The sequence below is a fragment of the Mesoplodon bidens genome (genome assembly GCF_964165515.1).
Source record: "Mesoplodon bidens genome assembly, chromosome: 3".
Classification (NCBI taxonomy): domain Eukaryota; kingdom Metazoa; phylum Chordata; class Mammalia; order Artiodactyla; family Ziphiidae; genus Mesoplodon; species Mesoplodon bidens.
Window position 1 is genome coordinate 151,426,640 of NC_138178.1, and position 22,350 is coordinate 151,448,989.

General features: G+C 44.9%; 1 protein-coding gene across 1 annotated transcript; it reads left to right on the forward strand.

Moving 5' to 3' along the window:
• Nucleotides 1–225: 225 nt before the first annotated feature.
• Nucleotides 226–22,066, forward strand: BATF (basic leucine zipper ATF-like transcription factor). Its single transcript, XM_081228423.1, has 3 exons — nucleotides 226–662; nucleotides 2,949–3,053; nucleotides 21,550–22,066. The coding sequence occupies exons 1-3, from the start codon at nucleotides 600–602 to the stop codon at nucleotides 21,757–21,759; spliced, it is 378 nt and encodes a 125-aa protein (XP_081084549.1). The 5' UTR covers nucleotides 226–599; the 3' UTR covers nucleotides 21,760–22,066.
• The last annotated feature ends 284 nt before the right edge of the window (nucleotides 22,067–22,350 follow it).

Genomic DNA, 22,350 nt, shown 5'->3' on the forward strand with positions numbered 1-22,350 from the left:
CAGAAAGAAATCCCAGCCCCGCTGCTTTATTTTGGTTTAAAAATCAAGTCGGGTGACAATGGAAACTCTTTCCTTGCTGTCCTCTCCTTTCTGCCCATGTTGACAGAAGACAGACCTGCTAATTCTGGCTGGGGTTTTTCCCTCCCTGGGCTGTTTTTCTCTTTTATCTTCATCAATTGAAGAGAGCTGTTCTGTCTTTCAAACTGTCAAAAGGTATCTGGGGTTTTGTGTATTTTTTTTTCTTTCTTTCACATAATTCTGTGGGTCTTTTCCCAGATATGTATTTTCTCTCAAGTTAACTTCTAACTTGTTTAAATTTCCGCCCATGTGACTTCCAGCGCGAGTTACCAGAAACCACAAGAGAGAGAGAGAGGGCGCAAGCCCCAAAGCAAGCGACATGTCCCTGCGGGGAGCAGAACCTCTGCACCCCAGAGTGAGGAGGACGCCGGGGTCAGAGGTGGCTGCAAGGCGGGCAGAGGAGGGCCCTGCGGAGGGGGGGTGGGCTGGTGGCCCGGGAGCAGTCAGGCAGGGAGGCCGGCTGGGGCCAGGAGAACCCAGAGGCGCGAGGGGCTGCGTGGAGAGCCCGGAAGACTGCAGCCATGCCTCACAGCTCCGACAGCAGCGACTCCAGCTTCAGCCGCTCTCCGCCCCCCAGCAAACAGGTAGGGTCCTGCCTTCCCCTCCTCCTGCCTTCTGATTCTCCGGGGAAGGGCGGGGAGAGGGCCGGGCTGCCTGGGCCTGCCCCGGGAGCTGAGAGGCCAGGAGATGGCTGGTGGCAGGAGTTAGACTAAAGACACAGGATCTGCAGGGAAGCTGTGCATCTTGGCGGAGACCCTCATCCTTCCACCCATCCTGCCAAATTATGCCCTCCTCATCCCCCGGTGGTGCGCATCGCCTCCACCTCACCTGGGGTCCCACCCCATGAAGCTTTCGAGGAAGCCAAGAGGAGGGTGAGCACCAAAGACCTCTGGTCTCTTAGAGGAAAGAGTCCACCTCTCTCCAAAGCAGCAAAATGAGAGGAGGAGTCTTAACGCGGGCTACGGGCACGCACACCCTGAATGCTAGATGGTTGCCCAGGAGACAGCCCACAGGACAGGAGAGGAAAGGGATGGGGGTAAAGTAAAAGGGGGCGGAAGAGCAAGTTGGAAGGAGCAGGACCCCGTGCCAGCTCAGAGGATCTATCACACCTCCTGGGCATGGCTACTGTTGCTAGCACCGGTGGCGGAGAGAGGGCTGGGGGAGGAAGGAAATGAATCAGGAGATGGTTCTGGGGACCTGGAGACATTCCTTAGTAGCTCAGCTCAGCTCTGGGGAAACCAGAGAGATGAAGGTGGAGATTCTGGGAGCACTGGGAGTCTAGATGGTGACTTCCACCTCAAAAGTTTTCAGCTTGAGGGTTGCCCAAAACAAGAAAACAAAAACGGGGGCACCCTGGCTGCCTTGCAGCTCCTGGGGCTTTCTCCTCACCACATCCCTCGACAGCCCTCTCGATAGGAAGCCCTCTTCCTTCTCATCTAATACATCGGTGGAGGACAATTCCTTGTCCAACTTTGTGGTTTAAAAACTGCATTCTTTCGTTAACATGGATATCCAAGAGGGCTTTCAAAATGCTGCAGCCCAAATAACAGTATGTAAACATATACTACAGCTTCTGTCATCAATATCTAACAGGGGAGCAGCATGTAGGAAGGAGTCCTAGTGGAGACCTCTAGAGGACACACAATCCAGTCCTCTGCTCAAGATGGTATCAGAGGGGTTCAGACTGCCTGGAAGTTTGTACTCTTCTTAGGAAGGAAATTACTCATGGCTTTCATGGTAACCGCGTTTCCCATCCCCCTTAGAGAAAGAGCACTTCCTTCCTATCTAACCAAATGCCCTCTGACTGCAATGGCCTGGAAGTATTGGGCACATTGGTGGGCAGAGTCTTGCCCGAGGAACTGTGTCCCTCTAGCCTGTGGGGACGTGCGAGGGGACAGGGCAGAAGGTACAGAAGGGTTTCACTCAGACTCCTCCACCTACCCTGCAGCATCTGGGGGAAAGCCGGAGCTAACCTCTCTGCCCAAGTAGAGCACATGCCCATCTGTGGGGCGCACTTAGAGAACACCCAGAGTTCCCTGTGTCCTCCTAAGCACCCACCCACTATCTGCCACGGCCAGGAAATCTCCACCATTAAAACAGTTCTTGGTCTCCAGTTTGTACTAGGCATTGTGCTCAGGGCCATGGGGGATATCAAGGTCACTGAGCATCATGAAGGGAATGAAGAGAAAGAAGAGGCAGATCTGGGATGGGGACCTCAGCCTAGGGGACAGCAGAAGACACAAGGGGTACAAACCAGGAAGGTAGTGGTGGCAGGGGTGGGGGTGGCTTGGAAAGGCATCAGACTTAGCATTGGAAGAGGTAACTCTCAGATTACTGTGAGCTCTTGGGCAAGCTCTTTGAGCCTCAGTTTCCCCCACATATGAGATGGAAATAATCGTATCAACTTCACAGAATTGGGGAATTCAACAAGAGCACCTCTGAGAAAAAGCACTTGCACAGAAGCTAGCACATAGTAGGTACTTAACAGAGTTTTGGGGAAAAAAAATAGCAAGAAGGTTCTAGGCCAAAAGTGAGAGGGTGAGGGTGGAGCAGACCTGAAGAGGAGAGGTGATAAAATACACTTCATCGCCTTAACCATCTTCTTCCAAATACAGCCCTATTGAGTTCTCAAGCTCTTTTGCCCTCTTCCTGTATCTTTTGGCCAAAGTTATAGAGACCTAAGAGAGTGTAACAGAGTGTGGAGAAAAGTTCCCTTTGGGTTTCAGCCTTTTGGTGAACAGGGGGGTGGACGGGCAAGTAAAGGTGAAGAAATGGAAGGGTGGATAGCCGGATATCAAACACCATGAGAGCCTGCCTCCACTCAGAAGAGAGGTTAGACTCCCTTCATTCTCATCATCTCTGCTTCCCAGGACTCATCTGATGATGTGAGAAAAGTTCAGAGAAGGGAGAAAAATCGCATTGCTGCCCAGAAGAGCCGGCAGAGGCAGACACAGAAAGCTGACACCCTCCATCTGGTGAGTGTTCAGAGCTTTCTTCACCCTCTTGAGCCATAGGTGTTGCTCCCCACCGCCTGTGGACTCCTGGACCATAGCTTTGAGTCTGCCTGCGTGGGGATGTGTATGTGGGGGAGTTGGTGGAGGGATGCAGGTGAGGTGGGGAGGGGAGGCTCCCCTGTGAATGCATTGAGAAGATTCCATAACAGGGGATCGGCCAGGAGGCTGAAGGAGAAATGAGCGCCAAGAGGGCACGAGGAGTAAAGGAGCTGAGTGTGGGCAGCCCAGAGGCTGGTGGAAGGCAGATCTACCTGCTCAGAGATGGGGTAGCCTGAGACAGCTCCATCCCTCATGAACCCAGAGAGCAGAAGGCAGGACTGCCTTTGGGAGGAATGTAGAAGGTGTACAGGAGCCCATTGCCCCACAGTGCTAGGAACACATATAGTCCCATCCCCCGTGAGGCCAGTTGGGCAGCCACCCTGAGGTCTGCATTTGGGACAAGGAGGTCCACAGGGCGGACCCCATACCTCTTTTATGAACATTATTAAGGTTTGATTTCGAAATTTCTATTTTGATGATATCCCAAGGGGTCTGCGAAAGATACAGTTTCATGTGCACGTATCTGGGATGGTCACCATCCTGGGTGAGTTGCCTCCAGTCTCACACTTTCTAGGGAAGCCCTGATCCCTGGCTTGAGCAGGGGCCTTGGGTGATCTGAACTGCATTTCTCCCAGCAGTCCAAGGTCCTGGTGAGTGCTTCTAAATTCTGGCTGTGTGCTTCATAAAGCAGAGCTCCCTCCTCATCTCCCACACCTTACCACCTCTTCTCTCTTCCCTCTGCCCCTCAATTTGCTCCCTGTTCGACCAGCTCTTATTTCACTGGCTCCTTCCTCTTCAGTCCCTTCAGCCCTTCCTCTGACAAGTCTGCCTTCTCATCCCTCGTCCTGAGCCATTCCCAAACTTCTGGCATCTCAGTAATTCATTCCAATGGTAAAAAGGGCAATTGACACCAAAAATGAGTATGCTTATGGTTATTTGAAAGATTAGCCTGGTAATTGGCCAGTTAAAGAATAGTTGTTTTATTCCTATCAAGAAAAAGTAAGATGTAGTTTTAGGTAAAAAGATGCTGCTTTTAGCTTTGTAAGGAAGCAGAGAGCAGGCTGCACCAAGATCCCTGATTGGATGCTCGTGTTTCATTTGAAATGTATTCAACATGTCTTCTATTGCATACTAATGTAGTTTTATGTTCATGAATATTTGTTGAACTGAAAGAAAGAATGAATGAACACCAAGTCTGTTCTTCTCTTTGATAACTGTGATCAGTAGTCTAAATGTTAAGTTGGTGGTGGCCCTGCTTCTTATATGTTCTCCATGATTTCATTATGGCTTAGGGGCTCACAACACTCCAGTTTACTATTTTGAGCTTGAAAATCTATGATCACTCACTTGTCTGCATCACAGTCTGATTCTAATTCAATATTCTTTGGAGCAAGCAAATGAACAAATAAATAGAAATTAGTAAGGATGAAACCTACCTTTTCGTAGAAGTAGACAATGTCCCAAGACTGGAAATATGCTATAAGCTTTATAAGTTTGTAATGTTAAAAAAAAAAACCCTGGAAACTAAGTATAGCTCAGCAGTGCCGCAGTCATAAGGACATGGTTTGAATCCCAGCTCTGCCATTTGTTATCCGTACGACCCACCTTAGACCTTAGAGATGTTCTTAACCTCCCTTAGACTCAGTTTTCTTATTAGGAAAATGGGACAGTAACTACCTACCTCATAGAGATAGTGCATATAAAGAGGTCAAGCGTCAGTCACTGACATATCATAAATATTCAAAAATTTTGAGGATCATAAGAGTAATATTAATAATAGTTATTATTAGAAGAAACAAGATAATCACAACTAAGATTTTATGTATATGAATTTATACTTATATATAAATCACAGGATCTCAGGGCTGAAAGATTTCTTAAAGGCTGGAAAGTTCAGACACACGTTTGATGCTTGAGAGTCTCTACAACACCCTCCGGAAATGGTCTCCAGTGTATTGGTCACTTCTAGTAATAGAGAACCCCCTGCCTCCTAACAGGAGCAGAAGAGTCTTCCTTATCTCGAGCTGCGCCACTGTCTCCCCGGAAATTCAACCCCCTGGTCTTCCTTCAACCTCTTGGGGACGTATCAGTGAGGGTGACATGTATGTTTCTTTGCCGTGGCAAGGTTTTCAACACTAACTAATCTGTCTCTCTTTGCAAGACAAGAGTTAGAACCAGAAGATTTAGCCCATCTGATTATACTAGTCATGGCTCTATTGGGATAATCTCTGGGGGGTTGGGGGTCCCTGGAGCCCCCAGTCACGTAGTCACCGCGTCCACACTCAAACCCCCAGCCTCAGTCTCTAGAATGTTCGCATCTTTCCCACACCTGGACACAAACTCCTCCCCACTCCTTTCTTTTGAGCACCCCGGCACTCATCTTCACTTTTTGCCCAGTGAGTAGGACACCTCAGAGTTTACACAGCAAGCCTGAGGGTTGCAACCAATGCGACTTACGTTTCTTGACTTTGGGTAGAAGCTTTTGGCAGCAACAGGTAAATATGCCACCATCAAACAGAGGGTTTGGCTGTGATCTGAAATGTTCATTTCCTCTCAGACAATAATCACCCATCTTCTGCATCCATTATCCTCTTAATTATGTTTGTGATTCAGGTAGAAAACCTTCTACTTTACCACCAGCATTCTTAAGGTTGGGTGCTTGGTTTGCCCTTCACTCCTTTCTGTGCTTATCTCCACGTGCTGAGGCTCTGGAACCATTCTCTGGCCCTCAGACATAGCCATAGGACTCATCTATAAGACGTTAAAGACCAGGGTTTAGAAATTACTGAGCGTACAGTACCAAGTTTGTATTAGTGTGCTTGCCTCATAGATGCTGGGGTAAACATTGATTTCTTGGTTTCAACTTTGTCACTGTTATCTCTCTTAAAATACCAAAAGAATTATTCTGTTTCTCTAGTGAGAGTGTGGGATACCTATTATTTAACATTTTCAGTATCTATCCTATAAGTGGTTTACACCAAAACACTGTATATTGATTGCTTTTGAAATAGCAGAGTAGGGAAGTTGCTGCTTTCAGCAATGTGTTTAACCTCATGCCAATGTTGTAACATCTCTGGCCTTGACTATCCCGCACATAAACCGAATCAGGTGCTTCTTTTCATATTTGTAATTATCAACAAAGTCCACATTCCGTGGGGGTTTTTTGCTTTGTTTTTGTCTTTTTTGTCCGCACCTCGTGGCGTGCAGGATCTTAGTTCCTGGACCAGGGATCGAACCCATGACCCCTGTAGTGGAAGTGAGGAGTCCTAACCACTGGACCACCAGGAATTCTCCCACATTCTGTTTTAATTCTCTTTTGGTTGGTGTCTCAAACAGCACTCATCACACTCAGTTCCTTTTCTCCCGCAGTCAACTATAGAGTCCATTAGGCATAGTAAAGGCATTGATTAAAAGGAGAAGGTCATATCTTGACCTGTTCACTTTCAAAAGATATTAGTAGCTAATAAGTGTATCCAAGATAATCAGCTGAAAAACTAAGAAAAATAATAGGAATCCAGTCAGCTTTCAAAGTTAACACAAAAAGTAATAACTTTTCCTAGGCAAATTAGATTAGAAAATTTAATAGGAAGAAAGATTCTGTTTATAACCAAGAACAGCAAATGGAAGGAAGGAGTAAATTTAACAAAAAATATGTAGAGTTTAATTTTTTAAACTTCAAAATTATTCTAAGTGATTAAAAAAACACTCAAATAAATGGAAAGATATACCTTATGTAAAGATAGCAATTTTCCTTAAGTTAATTTAGAAATTGAAATAATTTAATATGATCTTAATAAACTAGGATTTTCTGGGTATTGGAGGAAAACGAAATTAGCTATTCTAAGTACCTGGAGAAAAATAACCATATGAAAGTTTCCAGGAAAATTCTAAAGAAGGAGTGTAATTAGAGATGATTAGCTGAATAAGATATTAAAGTGAATTACAAATATAGATTTCAAAGCAGTGTGGAAAAGACAAAACATTGGACAGAATAGAACACAGAAATAGACCCCCAAGCAAGCTCAAATTTAAGACCCCAATACATATGTCAGTTCCTAAGACACAAGTACAGATGCAAAATGTCTAGGATGGCATTTCAAACCAGAGAGAGAAAGATGAATTATTCAATAAATAGTGTAGGGACTAAATAAATAGGGACAACTGGCTAGTCATTTGAAAAAAAAAAAAAACAAAGGTAGAGTCTTCATTTCTTATACAACACACACATAGATTAAATGTGGGAAAAGATTAAAGAAATTTGAAAAAATTAGCATTAAAAATATTTATCTTGGAATGAAGTCTTTTCTGGATAAAATGCAAAACCCTGAAGCCATAAAGGGAAAGATTGATATACATTACCTTTATACATAAAAAGTGAAAGTGTCTATACAGCTCAAAGTACCTAATATGCAAAATCAAAGACAAGTGAAGACTGGGAAAAATACCTGCAACACAAATGACCAAAAAAGGGCATATTTGCTTAATATATGAGAGCTCTTATGAATATGAAAGCAATCAACAACCCAAAAGAAAAAATGAGTGATAATTAGGAATGGGCAATTTACAGAAAGAGAGAAATAAATGGCAAGTAAATATGGAAAATGTGCTAGACCTTACTTAGTTAGGGAAATGACAAAGCAACAGTCAGATCCCCTGCCAGACTGGCAAAGACAAAAAATGTTGCTAATACACCATGTTGCCAAGGTGATGGATAAGCAGGTACCACCACACACTACTAGAAGTCTAAGTGGATACAGTTCCATTAGAGGGCAATTTGACCATGTCCATCCAAATTACAAGTGCACGTACACTGTAACTTGGCAATTTTATACCCAGGTGTCTGTTTAGAAACATACCCACAGATTGCACAATTATGTACGTGTAAAGATAATCATTGCTGCATTGTTTGTCATAGCAAAGACTGGAAACAAGCTAAATATTCATCAGTAAGGGACTCAAATAATCTATCGTTTGTTCATTCAGTGGATACCACAAAGGTATTAAAATAACGAGTTATATCCAGATGTGATAATCTGAAAAGATTATCTATACTCTTAAGTGAAAAAGTATGAGTATGGTATATAGTTTTCTCCCATGCATATTTTTAATAAAAAGAAAAAGATATGTGCCTATGTGTATAAACTTTAAAAATTTCAAATAGGTTTCCCCCCCAAATTGCTAACAATATGTATTTCTGAAAAGTAGGACAAAAGGTCTAAAGCAGGAGAGAGATACTTTGCATTTTTTTTTACCTTTTTATATAGCTTGGATGTTTTTATTATGTGCTTTTATTTTTATAATGTAGATATTTAAATTCCCAGTATCGATCATTATTACATATGCATTAGGATGATTTCTTTTCTAATTTGATTTCAAACATTGAATAGTCTTCCATTGTGACATTTTATCCCTTGAACATCCTACATAAATATCTCAGTCCTTTGGGACAACCGTCAGCTGGGATTTGTAATGAGTAATCCTAAGGTCTCCAGCTCTAGTAAGAGATGACAGATCAGTTTCATTTGTGTGGTTATTCTGGTAATTGTAAGATATCTCTGGTGCCTTGGAGCAGGAAGGATTTTGAGTCTGTGTCCCAGGTTAGCGGGAAAGAGAGTTGAGATCAGTTGAGAAGCTTTGTTCATGAAAAGGCTAAAAGTAGAGGGGGTGGGGGGCAGACAGTAATATTAGCCCAGAGCTGTGATGTTGACAAGTCAGATCTGGCCTTGAGGATGGAACTGGAAGAAAAATACAGTAACAGGGCCAGATCTGGAGCTGGAACTTCAGGTACTTAGATGGGGGTAGGACAGGCGCTTGCCTGGGGCTGGCTCCTGAAGGAGTCTCACATTAGTTTAAAAAAAGAAAAAGATTTACAGGTTCCAGGGTAGATCTTTAATGCCATATATAACAAACATCATGAGTGTAAATTATGCCTGAAATTAAGCTGATGCTGTGAGAAATAAGGTATTTACAATTGGAGGAAAGCTGAGTAATGGAGGAAACGAAGTTCAGCAAAGATGTTAACTTCCTGGGCCTCCTTAGAAGGAGACACTGTTGTTCTTGGTTTTCTGGGAAGGCCTGGGAGAGAAGCCTGTTCATGGTCCTTTTTCATTACATCAGTTTTTTTTCTCTCTCTGGGAGACCATGCCATAAGATTTATTGGCATAGAGAAATCACAGGTAAAATAAAATAAGATAAAACAAAACAAAAAGCTAGAAAGTATGTTTTAGCTAGTTCCACCCTAAACAAGTTCAGTGTAAAGTCAGTGAACTTTCTGTGGAAAAGAGCCATTGCTCTTGGGCCTCTATTGCTATGAACTTCTTTTTATTAAAAACATATTAATTGGGGCTTCCCTGTGGCGCAGTGGCTGAGAGTCTGCCTACCGATGCAGGGGACACGGGTTCGTGCCCCGGTCCAGGAAGATCCCACATGCCGTGGAGCGGCTGGGCCCATGAGCCATGGCTGCTGAGCCTGCACGTCTGGAGCCTGTGCTCCACAACGGGAGAGGCCACAGCAGTGAGAGGCCTGCGTACCACAAACAAAAACCCAACAACATATTAATCGTATTAGGTTAAGTAACTTGTCTGAGGCCATACATCTTGTAACCAGGTCTGTCTACTGAAGAGCCCATCTTCCTAACCACTAGGCAACACAGCCTCTTCCTTTGGACTCGCATGAAGATGTATTCATCTTCCCTAACTGATCCTCCTTGAATCTCTTCCTGAATTTTTTTCTCTTGTTCTTTAAGCAACATCCTCCAAAGTTGACACTTTTCCTCCTCCATCATTAGGCCTAGTCGAGAAATTAATGATGTCTCTAAGCAATAGATTGATATAGCCATTGAGACCATTTTTAAATAAAGCTGTGTAACAATAACTATTAACATCTTGCTCTTTGGTGCAGCAATTCCACTTACAGGAATTTGAAGAAACAATGATGCACAAAGATGCTCAATTCATCATTATTTGTGAACAGTAAACACTTTATCAATACTATAAAACTGGACATATACCCAACTACTGGAGATTAAGTATATTACGACACATTCATATACTAGAATTTTATGCTGGCAATAAAAATGACTAAGTGGATCTGTATTTATCAACACAGAAATATGTCAATTACATAGCACTGAGAGAAAAAGCAAGTGACAAAGAGTATGCAGAGTATAATCCCATTGATGTAAAATTTGTGGTTTGGGGGGCATGTTTGCATGCATAAAGAGATGTCTGGAAGAATATTCTCCAAAATGATAATAATGGTTATTTCTGAGTGGTTGAATTTTGAATAGCTTACCTTACTCCTGGTACTTTTCTGTAATTCTTTTTATTATGATGAATGTATACCATTTTAAAAATCAGAATAAAAAATTAGACTATTCTCATTTGGGAAGGAAAAACACACTAAGGAATTCACCAGCCCTAACTGCTTGTCCTACTGACAATGGGTCCATTTGGTTATGGTCGGGAGGCATGTTTGAAAGGAGGCCAGCTTCTCACCAGTCTTGGCATTATAAGGAATTTCTGTCTAAATGGGATTACATGTCCCAGGTCAGAAATTGATGGCACCCATTCAGCTGAAGTCTTCATGAAGCTGTTCTCAGCAGCTACCAGACTACTTTCTCTTGGAAAGGATGAGGGAGTCTCTCTAAACCCCAAGCTGCTCTGGGGTTTTCCTTAGTCTCCTCTGTAGGACTAGGTCTGGCCCTCTGAGTCCTAAGAGGTTCCATATATTGATTCCACAGGACAAAGTCCCCTTCAGATTGTGGGGTATCTGTAGAGGATCCTGCCATGGGTCCACATGGTAGCTTGTGGAGGGAATAAAGAAAACTATAGTCATACCCCATTCTTGATGGAATCACAGAATTAAAAGGAAACTCAGAGATACTCTAGGTCACCCTGCTGTGTTACCAGTGAGGACACTGATGTCTTCCTTAAGGACACCCAAGAACCCAAACCTCTTGCCTTCCCACCTCTTGCTTTTGTTTTTGTGCCACTTTGCTGAACGGGACTTTGCTCGGCAGATGGTGTTGCCCTCAAATGTCCTTTTGCAAAAGATGAGCCAAGAAGTAGGCCATTAACTAGGACATGTAAACGGCCTAGGCACTCTTCAGCAACAAAACCCAAGCACACAGCAAGAGACGAAAAAGGCAGAGAGTCCCAGGCTGAGAGGGACTAAGTTTAAATGTTCCTTTATTTTAAAAAAGTCTTAAAGTTGTAATCCAAAATCAAAAGGACAATGACATATTGGGGGAAATATTTGTGTCAAATTAAATAAATTCAGGTTTAATATTTTCTTTTTTAAAGATTTTTTTTTGATGTGGACCATTTTTAAAGTCTTTATTGAATTTGTTACAGTATTGCTTCTGTTTATGTTTTGGCTTTTTGGCCGTGAGGCATGTGGGATCTTAGCTCCCCGACCAGGGATTGAACCTGCTCCCCCTCTCACTGGAAGTCAAAGTCTTAACCACTGGACTGCCAGGGAAGTCCCCTTGATTTAATATTTGTACTATAGAAAGAACATTCTTTTTAAGAAAAACATCAAGACTCCAATAGATAAGTGGGCAAAGGCTATGAACAGAAAGCTTACGTAACATTTTTTCCTACCAAAATGAAAATAACCCAATTTTCTATTCCAATTGTGCAAACAATATACACTATGGAGTTCTCAACCTCAGCAATATTGACACTCTGAGTTGGACAACTCTTTGTTGTGTGTGTGGGAGGGGGTTGGCCCCCTACACTGTAAAATGTAAAATCTACCCACTAGATGCCAGTAGCACGACCTCACTCCTCTAGTTGTGAAAATCAAAAATATTTCTAAATCTTCCCAAATGTTCCCTTGGAGGGCAAAATTGTCCTTGGTTGAGAATGCTGTAGTAGGGAATAGACATGCAGAAATCTTACTTCTTGGTAATTGATAACTTGTAACATTAAAATGAAATTAAGAAACCTTCAAAAAGTTAGTTGGCAAAATAAATTATTTAAAATTACAACACCTAAATCCCAGCGAAGTTGTAGTAAAATTAATATATACATTAACTGCCGATGACATTGTATATATTACATAACCCTTTTACAGCAATACTTACATGAACTGGAAGATGTTCACTGCAGCATTATTTATAATAGCAACCAAAATGTCCAGCGTTAGAAAGCCATGTTAAGTAAATTGTGGATCATCTATTTGTTGATGTCACCATTAAAAGAATAATTATGGTGATTTTTTAAGTATGACAAAATTATGACAAAAAGGAAAATACAAATTGTATATGTACTCTGAGATTTTATAAAAATAAGTATCCATGTTCGTTAAAAAGGACAACATAGCAACATATACAAATGAAAAGAGTCACGTTTAGAGGACTGGGATCATGGTTGGGTATACTTTTTAAAAAATATCTTTAGTTATACTGTATATTTTTTATTTAAAAACATTAAAAAAGATCAAATAGAGCGCTGAGTGAATTCTGGTAGAAATCGAGGATGAGAATAGAGAGGGTATCATTGAGTTAGAATTTGGGGGGCAGGCTTTGGTAGGAGATCTTATAATTTATCATCCAAATAGGAACACTTTTGAGTGAAAAGAGGCACTAGTAAAAATTACACTAGGACGATAGCCATGACCTGGGACTGTCCCAGTAAACATCTGGTCACGCTAGATTTAGGGGAACCAAGGAGGGTGACCTAAAGCTCTTAGGAAAATTCAAGAGTAGTAATAAATTTCAGAGCCAAGCAGAGGGGGCTAGGTTCCTGGTACCAAAATGCAACTTCCTGCACTAGATAACCCTGTAACTAACATATTTTCCAGGTACTCAGCTGGCACCAGACTATGCCTTATTGCTAAGAGTTTGGGGAGGTCCAGAAAATAACAAAAGCAAAGGCCATATTCCTAGTATTAGAGCTCACGTCAGCAGAAATGATTCATTCTGCTGTACAAGTATATGTGAAATGCCTCCTACGGGCATTTTTTCTGGGCGCTGAGAATTCAGCTGGGACAAGACAGACTAAGTCCCTGATTTCAGGGACCTTACGTTCAACCAGAAGTCAGACTGGAAAAATCGACTGACCAATCATTATTTATTATTTCACTAATCACACAAAGGGAAGAGGGCTTTGAAGAAAACCAAATAGTGCGATATTGACAGTGACTTAGAGACAGGGATGGGGACAGTGATCAAGGAAGGTCTTTCTGAGGCCCTGACATTTGAGATCAAATACGAGTCAAGAGAAGGAGCCTGGGAAGATCTGGGGAAAGGATGTTCTCTTGCAGAGACTTCAGGCCAAACTGTGAGGGGCCTGTCAGGGTCAGAAAGATGCCTTGTGGGGCCTGGGACTGTGAGAGCGTGAGGAGGAACTCAGGAACAAAGGCCACTGTGCTGCAGGGAGCAGGAACCAGACTGGGGGTGGGGGGTGGGGGGAGGGTCAACAGAATGAATTCAAATTCAGTGGGGACAGAGTGGGGGCAGATATATCTGAAGCTAAATTCTGATCTACAAAATGGGAAGCAATTACACCTCACTGGGCTGTTTGAGAGTTAATGAGAGAGCAAATGTAAAAACAAAGCAATAGTGCATTTTTTGTCTGTTTTGCATTGGAGAGAAGACTTTATTTGTTTGCTTAATGCAGAGAGGCTGGCATTTTCCTATAAATCAATCAGGTGAAGATATCAGATGTATTATCATATATGAAAACATATGCCCTACTTTCCAGTTGTTTATATGAACTTTAAGAACACAAAAGGACTTCCCTGGCTCTCCAGTGGTTAACGCTCTGTGCTTCCACTGCAGGGGGCACACAGGTTCGATCCCCGGTCGGGGAACTAAGACCCCACATGCCAAAAAAAAAAAAAAGAACACTAACTGTTTCACTGGCTGGGCTTTTCACCACCGCTGGTCAAGTCTCCTTTGCTTGATATGGTTCGGACAGGTCAAGTTCAAGCCAGGGAAACTGTATGCAGGGTTCTCACAGTGGTGTGATTCTGCTGTCCCCACTCCATAGCTTCAGTTTGGGGAACGAAAGCAGGGGTTTGACTGGGCCTTTTTTAAGAAAATGAATATCTTGCACTCACTTGTAACTATCCTAGAGTCAAAAGTAGGAGCTATAAAAGTACTTAAACGCTTGGTTAAGCACTCCCTGGGAAATTTCATGGACATCACAAACAGCAGACCCTTCAAATGCAGGTCTCATATTTTGGTAAATTATTATAGACTCCAAGTTGGCAGTCAAGCAACATGATTTTACTGAACACCTACTATGTGCCAGGCACAGTCCCATTCACTGAGGACAAAACAGTGAAGACAAGGATAGCTCCCGTCCTCATGGAGCTCAACAATCTAAAGGACAACTAACTTGATAAAGTTATCATTAATGAGATTCCAATAAGTGCCCTACCTCTCACCTTTCCATAAGAATGAACTATCCTGGGCTACTTGAAATTTTCACCAAATATGATTCTTTGCCTTGAACAGTCATTTACTACTTGAAATTTTCACCAAATATGATTCTTTGCCTTGAACAGTCATTTACTTTTATTTATTTTATTTATTTTTGTGGTACGTGGGCCTCCCACTGTTGTGGCCTCTCCCGTTGCAGAGCACAGGCTCCGGACGCCCAGGCCCAGCGGCCATGGCTCACGGGCCCAGCTGCTCCACGGCATGTGGGATCTTCCCGGACCAGGGCACGAACCCGTGTCCCCTGCATCGGCAGGCGGACTCTCAACCACTGCACCACCAGGGAAGCCCCCATTCACTTTTAGAAAAAATTTTTGACTTAGAAATGTCCTCCTCCTTCTTTAAAGTTCTTTATATTATACTTTTATTATTCATACTATCTTATACAATAAAATTATTTAATAAAATAAAAAATATATAAATATATAACATATAATAAATTTAACAAAATCAAACATTGTATATATTTATATTGTTATATTATTTTAAAGAGGAATCCACTATGAACATAATTCTCAAGCTAGTTGCTCATTAAGCTCATCTGGGAAGTATTTTTTAATCTTGATGCCTGAGACCCAGTCTGGAACAATTAAATTGGAACCTGTCAGGGGTGAAATCCAGGAATTAAGGTTTTTTTTTTTTTTTTTTTTTGCGGTACGCGGGCCTCTCACTGTTGTGGCCTCTCCTGTTGCGGAACACAGGCTCCGGACGTGCAGGCTCAGCGGCCATGGCTCACGGGCCTAGCCGCTCGGCGGCATGCAGGATCTTCCCGGACCGGGGCATGAACCCATGTCCCCTGCATCGGCAGACGGACTCTCAACCACTGTGCCACCAGGGAAGCCCCAGGAATTAAGATTTTTTAAAGCTCTTCAGGCAACTGCAGTGTGCAGCCAGGGTTGAGAATCAGGGAGCAGTGACATTTGAAGCCTGTCAGGTGCATGTGGTAGAATGTGTGGAGTGAATTTGGGGCAATTTTGTGGGTATATACCCAGACACTCTGTCTCAGAGGCCCGGCAGCTTAAAACAGAACAAACAATTCAAACCTTGATGTTGATGGCAATTATTAGTTGTTTGTTTTTCAAAATTGGACTTGCTAGTGATAACCTTTCTAACTTGAGGTATCAGTCAGGATTGCATTCTGCTATGAGTTATAGAAAAACTATCAAACAGAGGCATCAACAAGTCACTATTTGTATTTTATATTTTTCTCATATACTAAGAAGTTCAGAAGTAGACAGTCCAGGGATGGTGCAAGGATGTCGTCAAAGAACCAAGCTCCTTCTTTCTCTCTGCACAGCCATCCTCAGCATGTGGATGTGCAGAGATGTGTACATCCTCAGTATGTGCATCCTCAAGGCTGCAAAATGGCTGCTGAAGCTCCAGGCATCAATCCGTGTCCAGGGAGGGTAGCCTTTGTCTGGTGAAGCTCTGCCTTTTTCCCTGAGGAGTGAAGCCTGTCCCCTCCCTTCCTACCCCCTATCCCCCCCATTTCTGCTTATGTCTTATTGGTCAGACTCTGTCACACGGTCATACCTACCTGCAGGGGAAGCTGGGTAATTGAGGAATTCTTTTCCCAGCCACTCTAGAGGAAAGCAGGGGGAAGGAGTTTGGAACAGATATTGAGTGAGCCAACCTATAGTGTTTCTCACACACGAGGTCAATGAAATCATAGTGCTGAAAGCCAAAGAACAGGAGACAGGAACCCAGGCAGGGGCCTGAGGGGCATGGCTGATGTGGCTAAACATCAGTGGATGATGAGGTGCTGACGGCCCTGGAGCTTCAGCTTTAAGGTATGAAAGTGAAGATTTCTCCAGAATTATTCAGTGCAAAGACCTGTGGTTTAGTGCTTCCTCTTCTCTTCTCATCCGGTGAGGAACAGGAGTTGGAGTTAATTTCCCCAGGATTCAGGGGAAAGGTAGGCATAGATCCCACTATGGCTTGTGATGTGCCCTACCTCTCAGTTCACAGACTCCTCCAGGAAAGCTGGGCTCCACCCTATGTCTGCATGGGGGACAGGGGTTGGAAACTGCTGGAGACTGAACAAATAACTGGGTGTGAGGGACATGAGCTTGACACACTACTCTCACATTGAAGTGTGGGTGGGAGCTAAAAGGTCACCTTACCAATAAATTACTGCGTGTTCTGTTGAGGAGGAAACACACAGGGACTATTTTCACCCTTCTGGAAAGTGTGATTAGAAAATTCAAGGAGAAGGTCGAGGCACAAACCAGAACTGGCAGGAAGGAGGACCAAGCCCTGCTCAGAAGGCCTGGAGAGTCCCTGCCAGAGCCTTGGGTCAGAGCCTGTCCTCAGCCTTGGTCCCAACTGGCTTCCCTGTGGGTAAGGAACCCACCTGGGGATTCCCCATCATTCAAGCACTCTGCAGTGACCTGCTACTTGGCCCCTCCACTAGGGAATTTCCCAGAATGTTCCCACACCCCCAGAAGCCTCCTCCTTAGCCACCCCCAAGCTGCTTGTGGTTCCTGGTAGGGGTGGCATCAAGTAACCTCACAGGTGAGTGTGAGTTGTGAACATTAGCAACTCAATTTGCGCGAGGCGGGAAAAGAGGGAAGATGAAATTGGAAAGTCAACCAGGCTGAGGCCTCACAGGAGGTAATTACCAGATATCATAAGATTTAAACAGACTTCAAAGGCAAGAGAGGATGGTAGGCACAGACCCTGAAGCCAGACTGTCTCAGTTCAAGCACTGGTGCTGCAACTGACAAGCTGTGTGACCTTGAACAAGTTACTTAACTTCTCTGTACCTTAGGTTTTCCTCTTCTGTAAAATGTGGCTAATAATATTATCTACCACATAGGATTGTTGCAAAGATTAAATAAAATGATAATTGTAATTATGTAATTGGGCACATGGTAGCACCCAATAAATGTTAGTTATTATTAAATCAAACTGGATTATTCTTTTAAAATTTTGGTTTCTACTAATCTTTCTCATATAAATTGAGTCTATGTGCCTCTGCTCCCAACACACCTACCCCTTCCCAACTGTTAGAGGCTCCGGTTGGCTAATATACACAGGTAGTCAATTTAAAATCTGAAATATTTGAGTTGCAGAGGGCTTGGAGATCTTCTAATCCTGTGGTTTTCAACATTCACTGCACATTAGAATCCCCTGGGGAGGCCTTAACAACCCAATGCCCAGGTGAACCCAGACAGATTAAATCAGAATCAGGCATCAATATTGTTAAAACTTTCCAGGGATCCCACTGATCCCAGCGTGTGACCAAGGCTGAGAATCACTGTGTGGGTCCAGTCTTCCTGTTTTAAAGTGAGGCAACTGGGGCTCAGAGTGGGAAAGGGAGTCACCGAGGGTCACCCAGCCAGGACCAGGACCAGGACCCCTGTCCACAGTTAACTGATGGAGCCCACCATTGTCATGTATTTCGGACCTCACTGTGCATCTGGGGAAGGTCTGGCCCCGAGTCAACCCTCTCACAGAGTAGCTGGACAGGAGATTCCCTCCCAACTCAGGTCAGGAGGCGATGATCAGCTCTGTGATTGGAAGAGTGTAACCGACTCAGGATTCTTGTACTGTGTTTAAGGATCACCCAAAGCAAGACCCCGTTTTCTCTTGGAAGGCTGCTGATCTCAGTGACCTCCAGAGACCCTGAGTCATGAAGTCTCTCAGGAGAAGCCATGGGTGTGCTAAAAGGAGCACAGGGCTGAGGATGGGGAAGCCCTGAGCCCAGCCCTGCTCTGCACCTACATGGTTATGGGGCTTTGGATCAATCACTCAAAGTTTCTGGCCCTCTGAGAAAATAAGTGTCTTGAGGTGAATCTATAGCCCTTTGTCCTAGCAGCCGCCGCCACCAGCCTGTAATAATTTTGGGGGGTATGTGCAATAGGTTTGTCCCAGGGTCTCAGTTGGCCTCATCTGTAAAGTAGGGATAATAGCAGCTGGCCTTGCATAGCCACCTCAGAGGGTTACTGTGAGGAGCCTGAAGTGCCTAAATGAATTCCGAAAAGCAAAAAGCAGGTCACTTGGAAGCCCAAGGGCAGGCTCACCCCTCCCCCATCATAGGAGAAGCCATGCATGTTAGAAGCCAAAATTTACTTTCTAAACATTCCTTTCCTTTTCCCCTTGAGTTCTTGGTTTCCAGCCCCCACTGGGAATTTAAGGGGAAATTAGAGGGGTGTGATCATGGTACCTCTGGGTCAAGAGCTGCTCCCATGGCCACCTTTGCCATCTGTCCCTGTGTGAGAGCGCCTTCCACAGCATGACGGCCCCAGGGAGGGTCAGAGTGGACCCAGCAGTGGCAGGTGGGGATGTGGAGGGATGAAAACCCCAGATCAGCCACTTCCTTCTGCAAGCGAAGTCAAACTCGTCCTCTGCTAAGTGTCTGGCTGGCGGCAGGTCCCCTGGGCTGGCAGTACTGCTTTCTCTGGGGCCCTGGCGGGAAGCAGTCTTGCTTTCCAAGGTAAAGACAAGTTTCTTGTCACAGTTGGTTGTTTTCTACTTAGAGGCGGTGGCGGTGGTTATGAACGCTCTCCTAGAGCTCTGGGATCTCCCAGGGGGGCGGGGGAGGAGAAAAAGCCAGAATTCAGCAGGGCTCGCTGAGGGAGGGAGAGCTTACTGTCGCTTCCGGCAAGCTGGGCCGGCCTCGAGGCGGAGAGAAGGTCAGAGCGATTGGTCCCTGCGGCCCGCCTACCCCACCCCTCCCTTCTGCCTCGGGGTTTGCCCAGGCTCTTTGGAGCACAGAACTTACAGTAAATGTTGTCACCAGTGGAAACTCTCCGAGGGGGTGAGGAAAAGGGCTAGAGGAAGGGGCCAGGACTCCCGGCCCCCAGTTCCCGTCTTACCAACACCCCCCAGTCTCATGTGTTGCTTTATCTTACCTTTTGGTAAAGAGGGGATGCCCTCTCTCGGGGATGTGCCCGGAAACGACCAAATGGTAAGATGAATGAGCCGGTCACACCCCGCAGAAGCGGTAGCCCGTGCCCCTGACCCTACCATCATGGCTGTTGGTATCCCAACTCCCCCACCCCATTTTAGAGATGGGGGTTTTCTCTGTACCGACCTAGGCACGTTTTCTAGCTCAGTGCCACATACAGGAAATGCCAGGCTGAGGCTGAGCACGCTCACACTTGTTCTGTACAAACGGATGGAATCTGGCTTGATGGATAAGGCCACATTCTCCTCTACCACTTAAAAAGAACCCCCAGGTGCATGGGTTAGGGCAACTGGCAGTGTAACTAGCTCTCATTAACCTGTAGCTCATGCTCCTGATGGATTACCTAAGGCAAATTTTAAATGTCAAGTTATCTCACATCTGCTCACTGCCCACTGTAATTCTGAGTCAACTTCTGGTCCAGCCGTTGATGTCATCAGGCAGCCAATCAACAAACACTTGAGTTCATACTCTAGGCCAGGCACTTAATAAGTGCTTGAATAATCAAAATAAATTTATTACCATATTTAACATTAATACCTATTGTTTTCAAACTTGGCTGATCATCAGAATAATCTGGGGCACTTGTTAAAACTTCAGATTCCCAGAATTCACAGAAAATCCCAAACCCACTGAGTTCAAATCTCTAGATTTGAGGAAGGGCCTGGAACTATATATATATTTTTTTTTTTTTTTTTTTTTTTGCGGTATGCAGGCCTCTCACTGTTGTGGCCTCTCCCGTTGCAGAGCACAGGCTCCGGATGCGCAGGCTCAGCGGCCATGGCTCACGGGCCCAGCCGCTCCGCGGCATATGGGATCCTCCCGGACCGGGACACGAACCCGTATCCCCTGCATCGGCAGGCGGACTCTCAACCACTGCGCCACCAGGGAGGCCCTGGAACTATATTTTTATCAGGCCCTCAGATTAATTCTAATGATACAGCAAGTTTGGAAAATACTAACCTAAGTGAAACAGAACTAGAAAAATAAGACCTGGATTCCAAATATTAGGTCGCTTTTTGAACTGAAATGTAATTTATTTGCATCTCCAGTGCCATTTTTCCTTCCTCTGTGGGTACCAATGATTAGCCCAGAAGGTCTATTTGAGTCAAGGAATGTGAACCTTAAAATCACATTGGAAATGCAATTCCCCTGGGTTTTCTGAAGGTGGGATCGTTTTCCAGTAAATGCTAATTACCAGGGTGTCATTGTTGATTAATTAATGATGTGATCAGTAATCAGCGCTCTTTACCCTGAGTTTTTCTGATTAGTGTGCATCTGATGGTTCCCCTAAGCAACAGGGGAAAGGTGTTTCTGGAAAAAAGGAAGCACAGGTGCTTGGGACACACCCAGAGTACTACAGAACAAGCTGCTGGAAGAGCAGAATGGCGTGGAATCGAACACTGTGTTGGAGTTTGACCCTTTACTATTTAGAAAGACCCTAAACATTCTAGAAACTGGGTGAAGTAGACAATTAACCATGGACTCCATTTGTAAGACTAAATGCAAACGCTGGTAATGTTAGGAGAAGACACCGTATAACATAGAGAAGAAAAGAGTGAAATTAGTTTAAGACGGTCTCACAAACTCTTTTCCATTTTGCTGGGCTCTGGCCTCCCAGCCGGTTTCCCTTGACATATACTTGCGGTTCTCAACCCTCGTACACACTCACAGAGATCTATGCATGTACATCTGCACACAAAGGAGCACACATGCAAATTCACTCATGCCTTCACACACACATCTTAGTTGGGACCATATGAAACTGCCATTCTTATAGGTCAAAACAGACAAAGAGCAGCAATTTCATATGGTTCAAGCTAAAAGCTATGCATATACGTGTGCTATAGATGCACCCATCCACACACAGAGGACACATACAAATATATATGCACACGTGCACACTCGCATGTGCAGAAAAAGTCACCGATGCCCTTCTCCATGGCTGTGCTAGTGAAAATCTAACGCAGACCCCCGCTTCACAACGCCCCCCCGCCCCGCCCCCGCAATCTTGCAGAGCGCTGACATTAATCTGCAACGTCCATCCTTTCCGCTCGCAGGAGAGTGAAGACCTGGAGAAACAGAACGCAGCGCTGCGGAAGGAGATCAAACAGCTCACGGAGGAGGTGAAGTACTTCACGTCGGTGCTGAGCAGCCACGAGCCCCTGTGCTCAGTGCTGGCCCCCGGCACGCCCTCGCCCCCCGAGGTGGTGTACAGCGCCCACGCCTTCCACCAGCCTCACGTCAGCTCCCCGCGCTTCCAGCCCTGAGCTCCCCGAGGGTGGGAGAGAGCGGAGCCCCCAGCCCCAGCTGCTCCCAGGCCTCGGGAGGGGCACGCGCAGACTGTGGCCAGCGGCCCTCGTCCCTCAGCGCCCTCTCTCCACCCGGAGACCCGGAGGCGGAGGCCTGGACCGGGATGGAGCACAGGACGCAGCTGCTGGACGTGTGTACGGCCTCCCGAAGCGTGGCCAACCGCCCGGCAGCGTGGGCTGGACCTTCACGTGGGTGGGAGGCCAGATCCAGAGCTACGTCAAGCATAACGCCCAAGTCCCGTGGCACAGAGGGAGGAGGGGTAGGGAAGGGTTATTTTTCTAAATAAATGTCTTAAAAGAAACCAGGCTGGCCAGGGCTTGAAACCTTAAGTTCTGTGGGGTTGGGGTCGTTTTTGGTTCTTGGCCTCAGGAGCCCTTAAAGCTCCGGAGACTCTGCTAATATTGCTTCTTTCCCATGGCTTGTTAATCTACTTGGGAAGCTGGGTTTTCTCAAACCAGCTTCAATTCACCTTCTAGGCGTCTTCTTGATTTTCCTCCCCAAATCACCTCACTGTGACCTCTCACTTTCCATTCCTCATTGCATCATGC